At 36.4% G+C, this 12,514-nt stretch overlaps 1 protein-coding gene and 1 long non-coding RNA gene across 3 annotated transcripts in view; one reads left to right on the top strand and one right to left on the bottom strand.

The window, feature by feature from the left end:
• Window positions 1-12,514, top strand: part of LOC126923947 (titin) — a 239,916-nt gene that overhangs the window by 99,083 nt on the left and 128,319 nt on the right. Inside the window, exon 1 of one of the 2 annotated variants that reach the window (XM_050738320.1) lies at window positions 9,894-10,725. The exons of the other annotated variant lie outside the window; for it this stretch is intronic. Within the exon in view, the coding sequence (XP_050594277.1) occupies window positions 10,551-10,725 (175 nt within the window). The 5' untranslated portion in view covers window positions 9,894-10,550. Of the gene's footprint in view, window positions 1-9,893; window positions 10,726-12,514 lie in introns of those variants that run through there. 2 annotated transcript variants of the gene reach the window in all.
• The window catches only part of LOC126916428 (uncharacterized), a 109,995-nt gene that overhangs the window by 93,918 nt on the left and 3,563 nt on the right, over window positions 1-12,514 (bottom strand). The gene's annotated exons all lie outside the window — the stretch shown is intronic.

Here is a 12,514-nt window from a genome sequence, read left to right as displayed (position 1 = left end):
TGTAGCAATAACATTATATTGGAATTATAATTAATTTAGTTAAAAATAATAGGAAAGTCAGTATATGATTCAGTGTATCGTTCAACTAGGTCTAAAAGAAGGCACTGGGTATGTTTTAAAGCACCAATTCGTAACATATCGACTAAAGTATTTGTAACAGAGAAATCAAGACAAAAGATACTTGCATGAAAGAATATATATAATTCAAAGAGAAAATACTCTCAAAAAGCCATTCAAATCTGTTAAAGTAACATTGTAAAATTACAGGATTTCTATGAAAAATTACATCCTGATAATTCTGGTATTAATATTTGAAACAATAATACTTTACGCTACAGCTGTTGCTTCGTTCGTGTTTATTACATTCTGTGCAAAAGCAGCAAAGTATACTGCTGACTATTCTAAGAAACTCTTCTTGATCTTTTCTATTCTATTCAATTACCATCTTTCTCTTGTTGTTAGATAGTACAGCTGTGTAAATAGAAAGAATAATTAGAAACTTTTGACCGCTGTTGTATACTTTCTTTAACGAAATACACAGACGAAGAATGACTTTGTAATATTCAGGCAATTAAACGAGCCAGTGCGGATTCTGCCGCGTTACGATTGCAAAAGATCGTACGTTTTCGTTGTGCGTGCGTGTTCTTCTCTCACCTCGTAACATGAAACCGAACGCATTGTACACTGTACATGATTCTTGCTCAGCATAATGTCTGAATTACACGCTCGCGCGGCTGCATTTGACCCACAACTCGCGCTTCCACTGTCAGTTTAAGTAGAGGTTACTGTTAATCCGATCGTTTCCTCTGCCACTGTCCGCTAATTGATCGTCAATCTGCGTTTCTCAAATGTTTACTTCGATACGAGTCCCTTTTTCGTCGATTCGACCGATGACTCTTTTATATTTTTAAACATAAACCTTTAAACTTAAAGTAGTGAATCTTTTTTCTTGTTCTTGGAGATTCTTAATTTTCACCATCTTTACTCTTCCTTCTTATCGATATATTTTATAAAAGGATCGAACAATTAAAAAAAGAAATATTACTTTGGACGTCATTTTTTAATATCGTTCGTGGATTAACATTATCTGTGACCAATAAATATCAACTGAAGCTTAAACAAATTCTCTGATAATTCGCTAATTAATTCTACACCCTTTACAGGGAGGTATGGTAAAGGTAATCTTACTTTTCCTTGTTCGAACGTCACGAAAGGAAATTGTCGATCTACGTTTTTTATTTATCCTTCCTCCACTAATAGTACCAGATCCGAATTCTTCAATTCTATTCAAATAATCGTAATTTAAATGTTACCTGTGGCCAAATGATTCTAACTGGTGATCAGATATATACCCGAAATAATTATTCCATTGCCTAATTAATCGGTTGCTTTTCTTAGCAAAAAAGAATCATCACCTTTCCTACTCGAAATATTACGAAAGAAAATGATCAAGCTACGTTTCTCATTTATTCCACGACTGATATTAATAAATCCAATTATTAGTAAATTATTCAAATAATTATAATTTAAACAACGATTTAAAAAAATCCTATCGCTATAATTTAAACAGCATCGATATTACTAATCTAAAACGCGTCTAAATCTAAAAAATCCTAGATGAACATCGTGCCAACTATTACGTTACTAAAACGTGCATCTTGAACGCGTATTGCACGCGTTTGTCTCGCTCCGATTCTTCGGGATGCGAAACGCTATAACGGTTGGACAAGATTTTTCCGGGCGTTCGTCGCGCAAACGCGGCGACTAATGAACAATTAGGAGATAAATTGGCCGCAGACGATATTATCGAGATGAAATTCTAGAGAAGTAGCAATATTGTTTCGAACGAAGAAACAAATTTATGTGCGTCGATGTTGCTTCGACCAACGTAAACCTTCGATCCGAGCTAATGGCTCATCTGGCACGTACGTTGCTCGTTCGACGATAAATCGTTTCATTGTCGCGTTTTAATTTACGGCCGAACACAGGGCGGCAAAGAGAACAAGTATCGGGTTGGAAACATTCGACAGACTGGCCTTCGACAGGCCTTATTCGTCCGTGGCGATCTGTTCTACCAGGAAGATTGTGTAATTTACCATGGGCGACGAGCCGGTCGTTACATCGAGGATGTTATAAAATTCGTTGCTTAATGTTTAATCTTGGATCTACCAAATCTAAGTCGAAACGAGTGACGGAACTCGAAATTCCTCAATCTTAATAAAAAAAATATTTCTAACCAAAAATGTAGTTGTAATATGTAGTTGTCTAAATGTAAAAATTTAGTTGCTAAGAACGCGAAGGTACGTACGGCGAAACTAATGTCGAATTTTTTATGAAATAGAAACATCGTCATGTTTCGTCAGTGTATTTGCATTTATTATAGCATTTATATGCCAATTAATTAACTTCAAGAATATTTCATGCGATGAATTGATACTGTGAAAACGAAGTGTAGCATCTGCTAAGAAAATCTTCATCGGAAAATAAGAATACGAGCAGATACTTTCTGTAGACGCTGTATATTTATTTTCGTCGCACAATACTATTTTAATTATAGTCGTTTATAGTATACATATGGGTATACGTGTTTGCTCCGATGCTTTTGCAAGAATTCGACTAAGGTCTGTTGTTTGGCTAAGGTTCTGAGCAAATTTCGTGGAAGTTGATTTTTGTTCGCTTTTATGCTTAAGATAACGATAACAGTATGATCAAAATATGTTCGGGATGCCACGATTGGAATTTTAGTTGCCTTGAAATATGATAACGAACCTATACGTTGTAGTGTGTGTGAAAATTATAAAAAATATCTGCTTGGATATCGATGTTAAATTCCAATCGTCTTAGTTTCAAATTATAACCAACGTTTCAATCGTATTTTGTAATTAAAGCTGATTACATGTTCAGGTCATTGTAAAACTGCAATTAATAGATGCATGATCTGATTATTTTTTTTTTTTTTTTTTGGCAATTTGCGTCCTGAGAGTTCAGAAAACGTAGCAGCCGATTTATATCACTGAGCTTTTCATACAGAGAGGTATCGATTTATGCTGATTAAATAAAAAGATGGAATAAAGGGATTCAATTAAACATAATCGATGCTTAACGAAGAGACAACAGGCGAAGGGGTCTGTTTCCACGTTTCTGGATTTCATCCATGGAGAATCAGCGTGAAATAGAATCAGTCGAACGAAAACAAGCTACTCTTGTTTCATTCTAAACACAATTAATTCCACTGTTAAAAGTATCGAGTCTTTTACCACTTTAATGAAGGGCATACTTCGATCTAACCGTAACAAAATTAATATCCAATATGCAAAATTTCATTGGCAAGTGGATCAAGCTTAAAAATAGTAACAACTAGATAAACATTTTTGGTACCGAAAATAAGATGATTTTGAATATTACATCACATGACGTAATCTGTCTGCTCCAGAAGCGGAGTTGTTTTAAAGAATCGAGGGTCACGCCCATTTTTTTACAGGAAATTATACATATACTTTCTTCAAATTTTGTAAAAGAGATAATTATTAAAAATTATAAAAAATTTAACAAAGAATGGGACAATTTCAATTACAGCTGTATAACGAATACAGAAAATTTCAAATTGTAATTCAATTAAGATTGAAATGAAGCTTCCTTAAATTTAATTTCAGTAGATTTCTATCTGAAGATGTAAAATTTCAATTTAATTAAAATTTGATTAAGAAAAGGAGAGCTTTGGTTATCTACAAAGCACATAGAAAATAGTTTCACGTTTAATTTGCAGCATGCGATCTGAAAGTGTTCGATAGATCTTTTGATTTGGAAGTACAAAAATATGCATGTACTTTCAACGTTGACTGTACTGTATTGACGAGTGCTTCAAGAGCCAAATTATCGAGGCCTCGTTATCGAACGAGTCCTTCGGCCCGTCGATCGCACGTGAAAGCGAACTCGTTCGCATTTCGCGCGATCGTCGTCGATTGTCGCGACCAGCCGCCTCGTACGATTTTAGAAGGCTCGAATTCATGGCGCGCATGCACGAAAACGGGGGATGTCTACTGCTAAACTTGGCCGAGCCCGCGTTCGTAGGAGTGTAGATGATTTGTACCAGCGAACTCGAGAAAAAGTCAACCACAAATGCGTTTGAGAAGGACATTTCCGTGGAACGCCAAATAGAAAAAGATGAGATGAGATTTTGCTGGAGCAAAGTGAACGACGAGATCGTAGGATGATACGAAAATGAACTTCGATGAACAATTTCTGGTTAGAAATTCGAAAGAAAATTTTGGAAGGCTTTGAACTTTTTGATCATTCTTAAAGTTATATTTATTTGAGTTTGTTTAACTGCAGTAGTAGGTTTCCGTGGAGCTATTTTGTAAAAAATGTAGAACTTTTGTAAAAGGCATACGTACGAGTCTGATTTCGGGAAATAAAATTAAGAGCAATTGAATTAACAAATGAAATTCATTTAATAAGTTCGTTTTAAAGAAACGAGGAAAATTGGCAAAGAAGAAGATACACTAGTTTTATTTCGACGATCATACTGCTTACATTCGTCACCTAATACATTGGTAGCAAGTCTGCACAGACAGCCGACAACTTGAGAAAACAATGGGTCGCACGTAACGTAATAGACAACATTAGGGCAATCTCCCACACTATTATTGGCCTAACTGCATCGTCGATTATACTTATCCCTTCCTGAACTTACATTAACAATTCCATTCAAACCTCTGGTATGAAAACTCTTGCAGTTGTACCATCCAAATTTCATCTTTATCAAGCTTTTAAAGCTTTAATAATTACATAATAACTAAAAATATATCAAAGTAAATTGTCGAAATTCTTAACTGTTTGCTTGATTATATCTCAACCAAGTTGTCATTCAATCGCAGCCATCAAAATCAGCCAGAGCAAATATAATATATTGAAACTATAATTACAACAGAAACGCTAAATTACCGAAGTTACTATGAGAATGACTGCAGAAACTACTTAATTTCGAAATTAATTACTACGGACCGTTATGCATCCGAGTCTCCCATACCAAAACCCTCCACTCGTAACTCACTTTTTATTAATCTAATATTAATATAATTTTACAAAAAAAAGCTCTAATCGTTAGGAAAAAAATCCTAACTGTCATCACGAACGCAATTGCTCCAAATTCAATCTGGGACGATGCGTTCTCGCGCGACACGACGACGTGTCGCGCGTAAAATCTCCACGCCAACGCTCCATTCGAAAGAGCGAGACGTGACATTATCGTCTGTTGTCGAGAAAGGGGATCGAGCAGGAAAATTAAATGAAAAAAAAGGACGAAGAGAAGAAGGAAAGCGAAGAACATAAGCAGAGGTAGAGAGACAGAGGGAGAGAGAGAGAGAGACGGAGAAAAATGCGAGAAACGAGCACTGGACGAAAGAGAGGAGCACGCCGGCTGCACGAGTGCACGCACGACTGTATGAGAACCGAAGAGGAAGGAGAACGTGTCGGAGAAAGGGGCTGAGACGAACGGGGAACGGTTTGAAGGGGGGAGACAAGAGCAAGGGTGTGAGAAGTGCGTAGATGCGTGGGCGTCTGTCAGTGAGCGCGAGAACGCTGCGTGAACCGCGCGTCGACTTGCGGCTCCGCTTGAGCCACGGGTTTCTCGTTTTCAATTAATCGTTAAGAGGGTTCGATCGATTTGAATAATAGACGAGCATCAACTTGCTCGAATGGTAGAAAATAATCGAGTAAAGCCTGATTCACGTTAGCGATCAAAGGTACGGTCAGATGACGATCAATCGAAGACGATTTAAAATTTAGGATTTTATCGAGGCATTTGCACTAAACTGTGAACAACGATAAAATCCTGTCGTAGTCTCTGTCATTTCTATTCGTTCACTCGAAGAAAAGACAATGTCGTTCTCCAAATATACTTTGTGACTGAAATCGTATTGCTCGCTGTAATTCCATAGAAATTCAATTGAACGGTGGTCCTCCGTGTTCCTTTTCGACTGTTGATTTTGATCAGTGAGAAACCAATGCCACGGTCAACAGATTTTCATTGAAATCGACCTACTGTGAATGCTCTCGTTGGATCACGAATAAGCGATTTTCACCGGTGCTTGACTTGACGTAATCCGAGATCGCTGGTATGAATCAAGCTTTAGGAAGATTTTTAAGTAAGGCAGAGTTTTGATAGTGACGATGACAGTTTAAATGTTCGAATGCGAAATTTCACTTGGATCGCGGTTATGGCCTTGCACGAGGAACGGTTGTTTTCTAGTAAATAGTACATACGGTGCCTATAAAAAGTACTTCTGCACATCCGCATTTTCCGACGATGCGTTCTTCTAGCTAGTCCTACATTTCGTTTTCACACTATCGTATTTTTGCTGTCATACGCAAGTGCTATTGATCGGTACAACGCATCGTATAGAAATACGCTAGTATTTCTAGCTACTCTATGTATGTTGGATTAATTTTGTATTAATTAGTGATTCTAGGGTTGGTTAATTGGAGCTTAGGAAAGAAGTTGTTGAGTAATTGTCAAATTTTCCATCCTTATCTTGCATCGAGATTGTTAATTCAGTTTTAATTTCATCTTAGAATTAGGTGTTAATTTTGTTTCGATATAATATATTTAATATAATTATAGTTTGAATCTAATATAATTATAATGTAGAATAAATTAAATTAGTGGTTAATTTTGAGATTGGGAAAGAAATTATTCAATAATTGCGGAATCGCGGTTGGATTTTGAACTTCTACAGGGAGAAGTTTTCTGATTCAATTTTGATTAAAATTAGAAAATTGGAAGAGTCCTTTAGTGGCTATGGGATAAGTCGGTTGGATAAAAAGATATTTGTTTAAATTCCATGAAGATAACTGTGCACTTAAACGAGCATCTTTCCCTTTAAATGAAAGCATAGAAATTCTATATGCGTTTAATGTTTTTAAACGATATTTTGGTTAATTTGTTGGTTGAAAAAGCATGGAATTATATTCAGGAAAAAATTGGTGTTTCATCGATGTGATTTTTCTTGAGTAGGCGTTGGAAAATGGAATTGTTTACTGATGATATGATAGGTGGAATTAATTTGTGGTTTCGATGTAAATCATTATCTGATTATGTATATAACAATCAATTTACCAGCGTAGTTGCATCGTATTGCGATTTACTGTTTAATGAAATTCGGTGGGTTATTTATGAATATAAGTAAACAACTATTCGTCATAATTGAGTCACTTCTTTTAATATTTCAAGGAGTATTATTTGTATTAAATTTTCCTAGTGTGCATTATTCATTGATGAATCAATAGCAAGGAGCAAAGGATTATTAATAGTAACGGAGTAACAAGTAAGGTCGTAGTTGATCGTTTGTTTCTTAAGGCATCAGAAACTTACATATCTATTGTCTATTTATGAAAGTATAACATATTCGTGATAATATTTTCCATGTTTGCAAAATATTTACAGCTCTGCTATATATTTACAGTTTAAAATTTACAAACATGCATATAGACTCGTATAACTTATAAATTTATTAAAATGATAAAATAGAAACTATTTTGTTAAATAATAAATATCAATTATAACAAATAAGTAGAAAATCCGAATAAAATAATTTTGAATTTTTTAAAAATATTTATATCACCTAATCAATCTTAGTGAATAATGAACGCTATAGCGAAAAGCGTTGAATTTCCCTTGAAGATAAATTGATCCATAAATTTGGTGGATTATTCTGTCATCAGACATGAATTTCTCAATTCGAGACGTAGGTTTTGAACGACGTTCGTTCCGGGTAACTAGGACAACATAATACTGTTAGCATAGTACGGGTTTTACTATTAGAGACACCGACTGACGTGAAAGTCTAGGTCCTTAATGAATAAATTTTCGATATTGAGCAAGATATTCAGTGGGACAAGTTCACGTTGCTCCACATCCTATTCTTCCTGTTGCTCTTAACAAAATTATTACGTAAATTTGATATGTTTATGGGTTAAAACGTACAAGACACATTATGTAAATGGCGAGCGCAAAAATTCTGCATATAAAGCATGTATAAATTTATATATATCACAACATTGCGCCATCGTTTTAACGATTCTATACCATTCGATATCAAATACACTATCAAACAATTTTGTGCTAGAGTGAAAAACATTACTAGCGCGAATAATTGCGTAAGCGAATATTCCTATGAATTAATTGAGGATTTTTAAAAAAGATCGGAAAGACTCAATGGGAAAGGTAACAAAAGTAGATTTCTTTCTGAAAATGAATAAGTAGAGCAAATAATACACAGGATCCGTATTTATCCAGAGAGAAAGAATCGTAAAAGTCTTTTTAGGACAACATACAAACTTTCTACTAAAAGTTATTACAGCTGATAACCGTAATTTTCTCAAATTAAAGGAAGAAAGAGAGTTCCCAATCCTTGAATTCTGACAACACGTGAACGATATATCTATACGAATTTTGTCTCTTCTTCCATTTAGATACAGAACTTGTATCCTTTTTAGATATACTAAACCTTTTCAAAGCATCCTGTAGATTCTTACAGTTTTATCGTTTCTAAAAACGATCCAATTTCATCGAACATATTCTCTAACGTCGTAAACATTGCTCTTTCTTCGATACCAAGATTTCCCGGAAAGCTTTACAACATTCGCATATATCCTTTATCATGTTATCGTAAATTATCTGAATATCGAGATCCATTCGCTACAAATAGCGAATACCACGCTTAATACGAAAATGTTAGCGCGCATGCCAAAAAAAGAAAAATGTATACTATGTATGATAGGCAAAAGTGTTGGTTTCCCAAAAATAAATCCAGAAAGTCAGGCAAAATCCGAGAAATGTAATCTTAACGATATGAGTAACATTCACTCGTCCGTGACGTGTCTCTTCCCTTTTTCGTGGCTGTAGGGAAGTCTTGAACATTCTTTTATTTTCGTCACCAACGCCACTCTTTTCTTTCTTCGACTTCTCTGTCCCTTGTCTTCTCTATTAGAAATAGAAAGGAAAAAAATAAAGCGACAGGGAGAGAGATTGTTCGATTTCTTCGAGTTGAAAATTTCGTTGCTATTCCTCCGAGCTTTTCAATTGTTGCAGCAAACACTGGTAAAAATATTGGCACATGCTCTTACCTTTCAATAATGCAGATTCTACAGTTTATTTCCATAGAAAATAGAAATTTCATATACCCTGGACCTAATTGATCAGTATATAAATAAACTATGATGAATACAATAACGTACCAGTGCCTTCATGGCCACAGTATGTGACTTTTTATTCGTTTATTGACATGTAGAACATAAATATTCAAATTTCATAATACACGCAATCTTTAACAAACATCCCGTACAATGAAAGAATAACGCAAATGAAAATAAGTCATTGTTAAAGAATCGATATTTTAGTTTAATTGATTTTACCAACGATCATCTTTAAAAACGAAAATTACGAGCGATGAAAATATGTTTTGCTCTCGGTTAACTATTATCAATGGGGAACAATTTTTTTTTAGTTACTTAAAAATTAATATATCTCGATCATCCCACTTTTCGAAAAATCTCTAAGATTTACTAATCATCGTCTTTCATCTAAACGAAAGTTATCTTTGTCTCGATGACATTTGACTTGAAAACTTTAAAAATAACTGTTATTTTTGGTGATGATTTCCATTCAAAGAAAGGAAAGAAGAGGGAGAAGATATAAAAAAAAAAGGGAGAAAGAGGAAGAAGAATTAGGAAAGCAAAGTGAAAAGGGAGGGTCTGTTTCTACAGGGTACGATTAATCTCTCGGTGTGACGAGGGTGTGAAAAATTTCAATCGCTCCGTCCTCGTTCTTCTCGCGCATCGTCGCCCGCGTCGAGACGCTCCACGTCCCCACCCCTTTCCCTAAACAGATCTAAAACTCCCCCCTCCCACCAATTCGCCCCACGTCCTCGTGGAAGGCCGTGTTCGTTTTCCGCAGCGGCATCAGCCGGCAATTCGCATTCGACCGACGTCTTGGTTTAAAGAGTCTCGGGGACAAGACTTTTTGATGATGACTTGACTTCTGCCGACTGGAGTGAGCCGCGGCCTCAGGCAGCACATACGAAGAAGTATAATACGAAGCAAGCTAGAAGCATTAGCGAAAATACGAGGATTAAATAATTAAAGGAGAAAAAGAAGAGATTAAAGAAGAAGAAGAAGAAGAAAACGATTTCTAGTTAGCGGCGAACCAGAGAGACACGTTATAGAAGAGGATTATTTCGAATCGAGTAATCGCGAGTGACACGAGGATAACAAGGATAATAATCCTTGGATCTGTTTTTTCTCGGTTTTCAATTTTCACCTGTTTTCTCTGATTTTTATTTTTTTGTTGTTGTTGAGTGGCCAGTGAGGGAAGTTTTATACGACGTTCTTCGTATTTTAAACTCGGTTGACGGGAGTAAAAAGAAAGAAGAAAGAAGAGCGTGGGGCGAGATTATTCAAGCCCTTTCGCGTAAAATTTTTGTGACCGATCCACGAAGAATCGACCGAAATAATCGATCCTCAACGACTTGGATTAATTCGATTGATCCAAGATGAAGCGACAACCGTCACAACAGCAGCCGCAACAGCAGCAGCAACAGCAAACGATGATGCATCAGCAGCAGCAGCAGCAGCAAACTGTTACCCAACAACAGCAACAACACCAATACATGCAACAGAGGACCGAACGACAGGTCACTCGGCAGCAGATCACCAGTCAGCAGAGAGGTCAGTTCGGTGATGATTTATCGATCACGATTATCACGAAATCTGCTCCACTTTCGAAACCTGTCGAAAGAATTCATTCCTTAGCTCGTCCTCGAAGTGGAAAGAATTTGAGACTTTTGAAATCGCGTGGAATCAGCCATTAGAATCATTCGAACAGGTTCATACCGTTATTACGAAAATTAAACAATTAACAATTTTTTAATTTCGCGATTCGTTTAACGAAGTTATAGCTTCGCAGGAATCTAGTTTGCATGCGTATGATCGCGTATTGACAGATAGTTTGTCGAATTTAGGCCATACCCTCTTCAATAGCATTCTATTTTCTAAAAACAAAAGAATTCTACTTTCATTGATAGATAAGAGAAACTTAAATCCAATGTTCTGTATTCGAATTTTGAATATTGCAAAAGTTTCCTGCTTTCAATTTCCTTTTTTTTTTTTAATTACGTATTTTAAGCTTCTTTTCTATTCATTTGGCAGACGAACGAAACAAAGAAAGTTCCTCCGCCATTTTTTAACCTTTTCTATTTTCCTTCACGTTTTCTCTTCCTCAACGAATTGAAAAGCGGGAGACAGATTCTGATAACTTTTGAATTATTCGGCCAGTGCGAACGAAACAAACAAAAAGGAAGTAGGAAAATAAATCGGAGGAACCGTCGGATTTCTTAGCAGAGGCTATATCCCCTCGACGAATATTCTATTTTCGAGCGACAGCACCGCCCCTGCGCGAGCTCTAAAGATAGAAGTTTTCCACGTTGTTCGACGCCAACGTTTCGAAAATTCCTGCACGCGCGCCGCATAAACGTTTCGTCCCTCTCGTTAAGGGTCGCCCTCCTCGAAGAGGGTGGCCATGGATCGCGTAAAAACCAAAGACGCTGCCGCGGCAGCTGTCAAAATCGCAGCCAGTCTGACCCTCTGGCTCGTTCGTCGCTGGCATATCTGTCATTGGCCCGTGGATTGCGTGCCGTCTGTGCTCTCCTTCCTTCCTCGGAGGAACAGAGACGAACAGAGGGAAAAAATGCGGCTTCTAAATTCGGCCAGACACACTTTCCACGGGGAACCCATCTCACTAGCGCTCGTTACCTCGAGATTCGTGCTCTTCGATAATCTTTAACTAATTGAGAGTAGCTAGAACATTGGGGGAAAATCGAATTGCTGAAAGGGAGAATTTTTACCTTCTTTAGGAATTTCTTTGAGAACTTTAAAAGTCCACCATTTGGTATTTAAGATAGATGTGTGTTCATTTGAGAGATTTTTTATAAGAGATTGTTGCTTTTTAGAGTAGTGGTTGTGATTGAAGTATGGATATAATTAACGATAGAATATTAATATAAATTGGAATCTATTGATAATATTCATAATTATAATTTATTGTTTATATTATTCCATTATATATGTTATATATTAAATGGAGTCACACAAGTTCATATTTTGTTAAATAAATATTTAGTAACTAATTTCATAAACGCATATGTTGCGAATTCTCGACTAAAGGGCAACCGGTCAGGTCAAACCGATCGGTCGATATCGCGTACCTCGAATGACTTAACGATCAAGGTGGAAGAGTTTTAATAGATCGAGTGTTAGAGTAATCTAGCACTGTATTTGTACTTGTTGTATGAAGTAACGTTTGATGTTATGAACACAGCGGTGGTAAGATCTCGTTGAGAGTAAAGTATTTCAACCGCACGGTACGATGCCTAATGATGAACTGTCCTCCTACGTTGCTGATTCTCTCTACCAGCCGTTGGGTTTCGTCTGTCCATCGTGCCCTTCCAGCTGATCTTTC

The sequence above is a fragment of the Bombus affinis genome, chromosome 1, assembly GCF_024516045.1.
Source record: "Bombus affinis isolate iyBomAffi1 chromosome 1, iyBomAffi1.2, whole genome shotgun sequence".
Classification (NCBI taxonomy): domain Eukaryota; kingdom Metazoa; phylum Arthropoda; class Insecta; order Hymenoptera; family Apidae; genus Bombus; species Bombus affinis.
The sequence above is the reverse complement of the archived record's forward strand: the minus strand, read 5'-3'. Positions and strand labels throughout refer to the sequence as shown.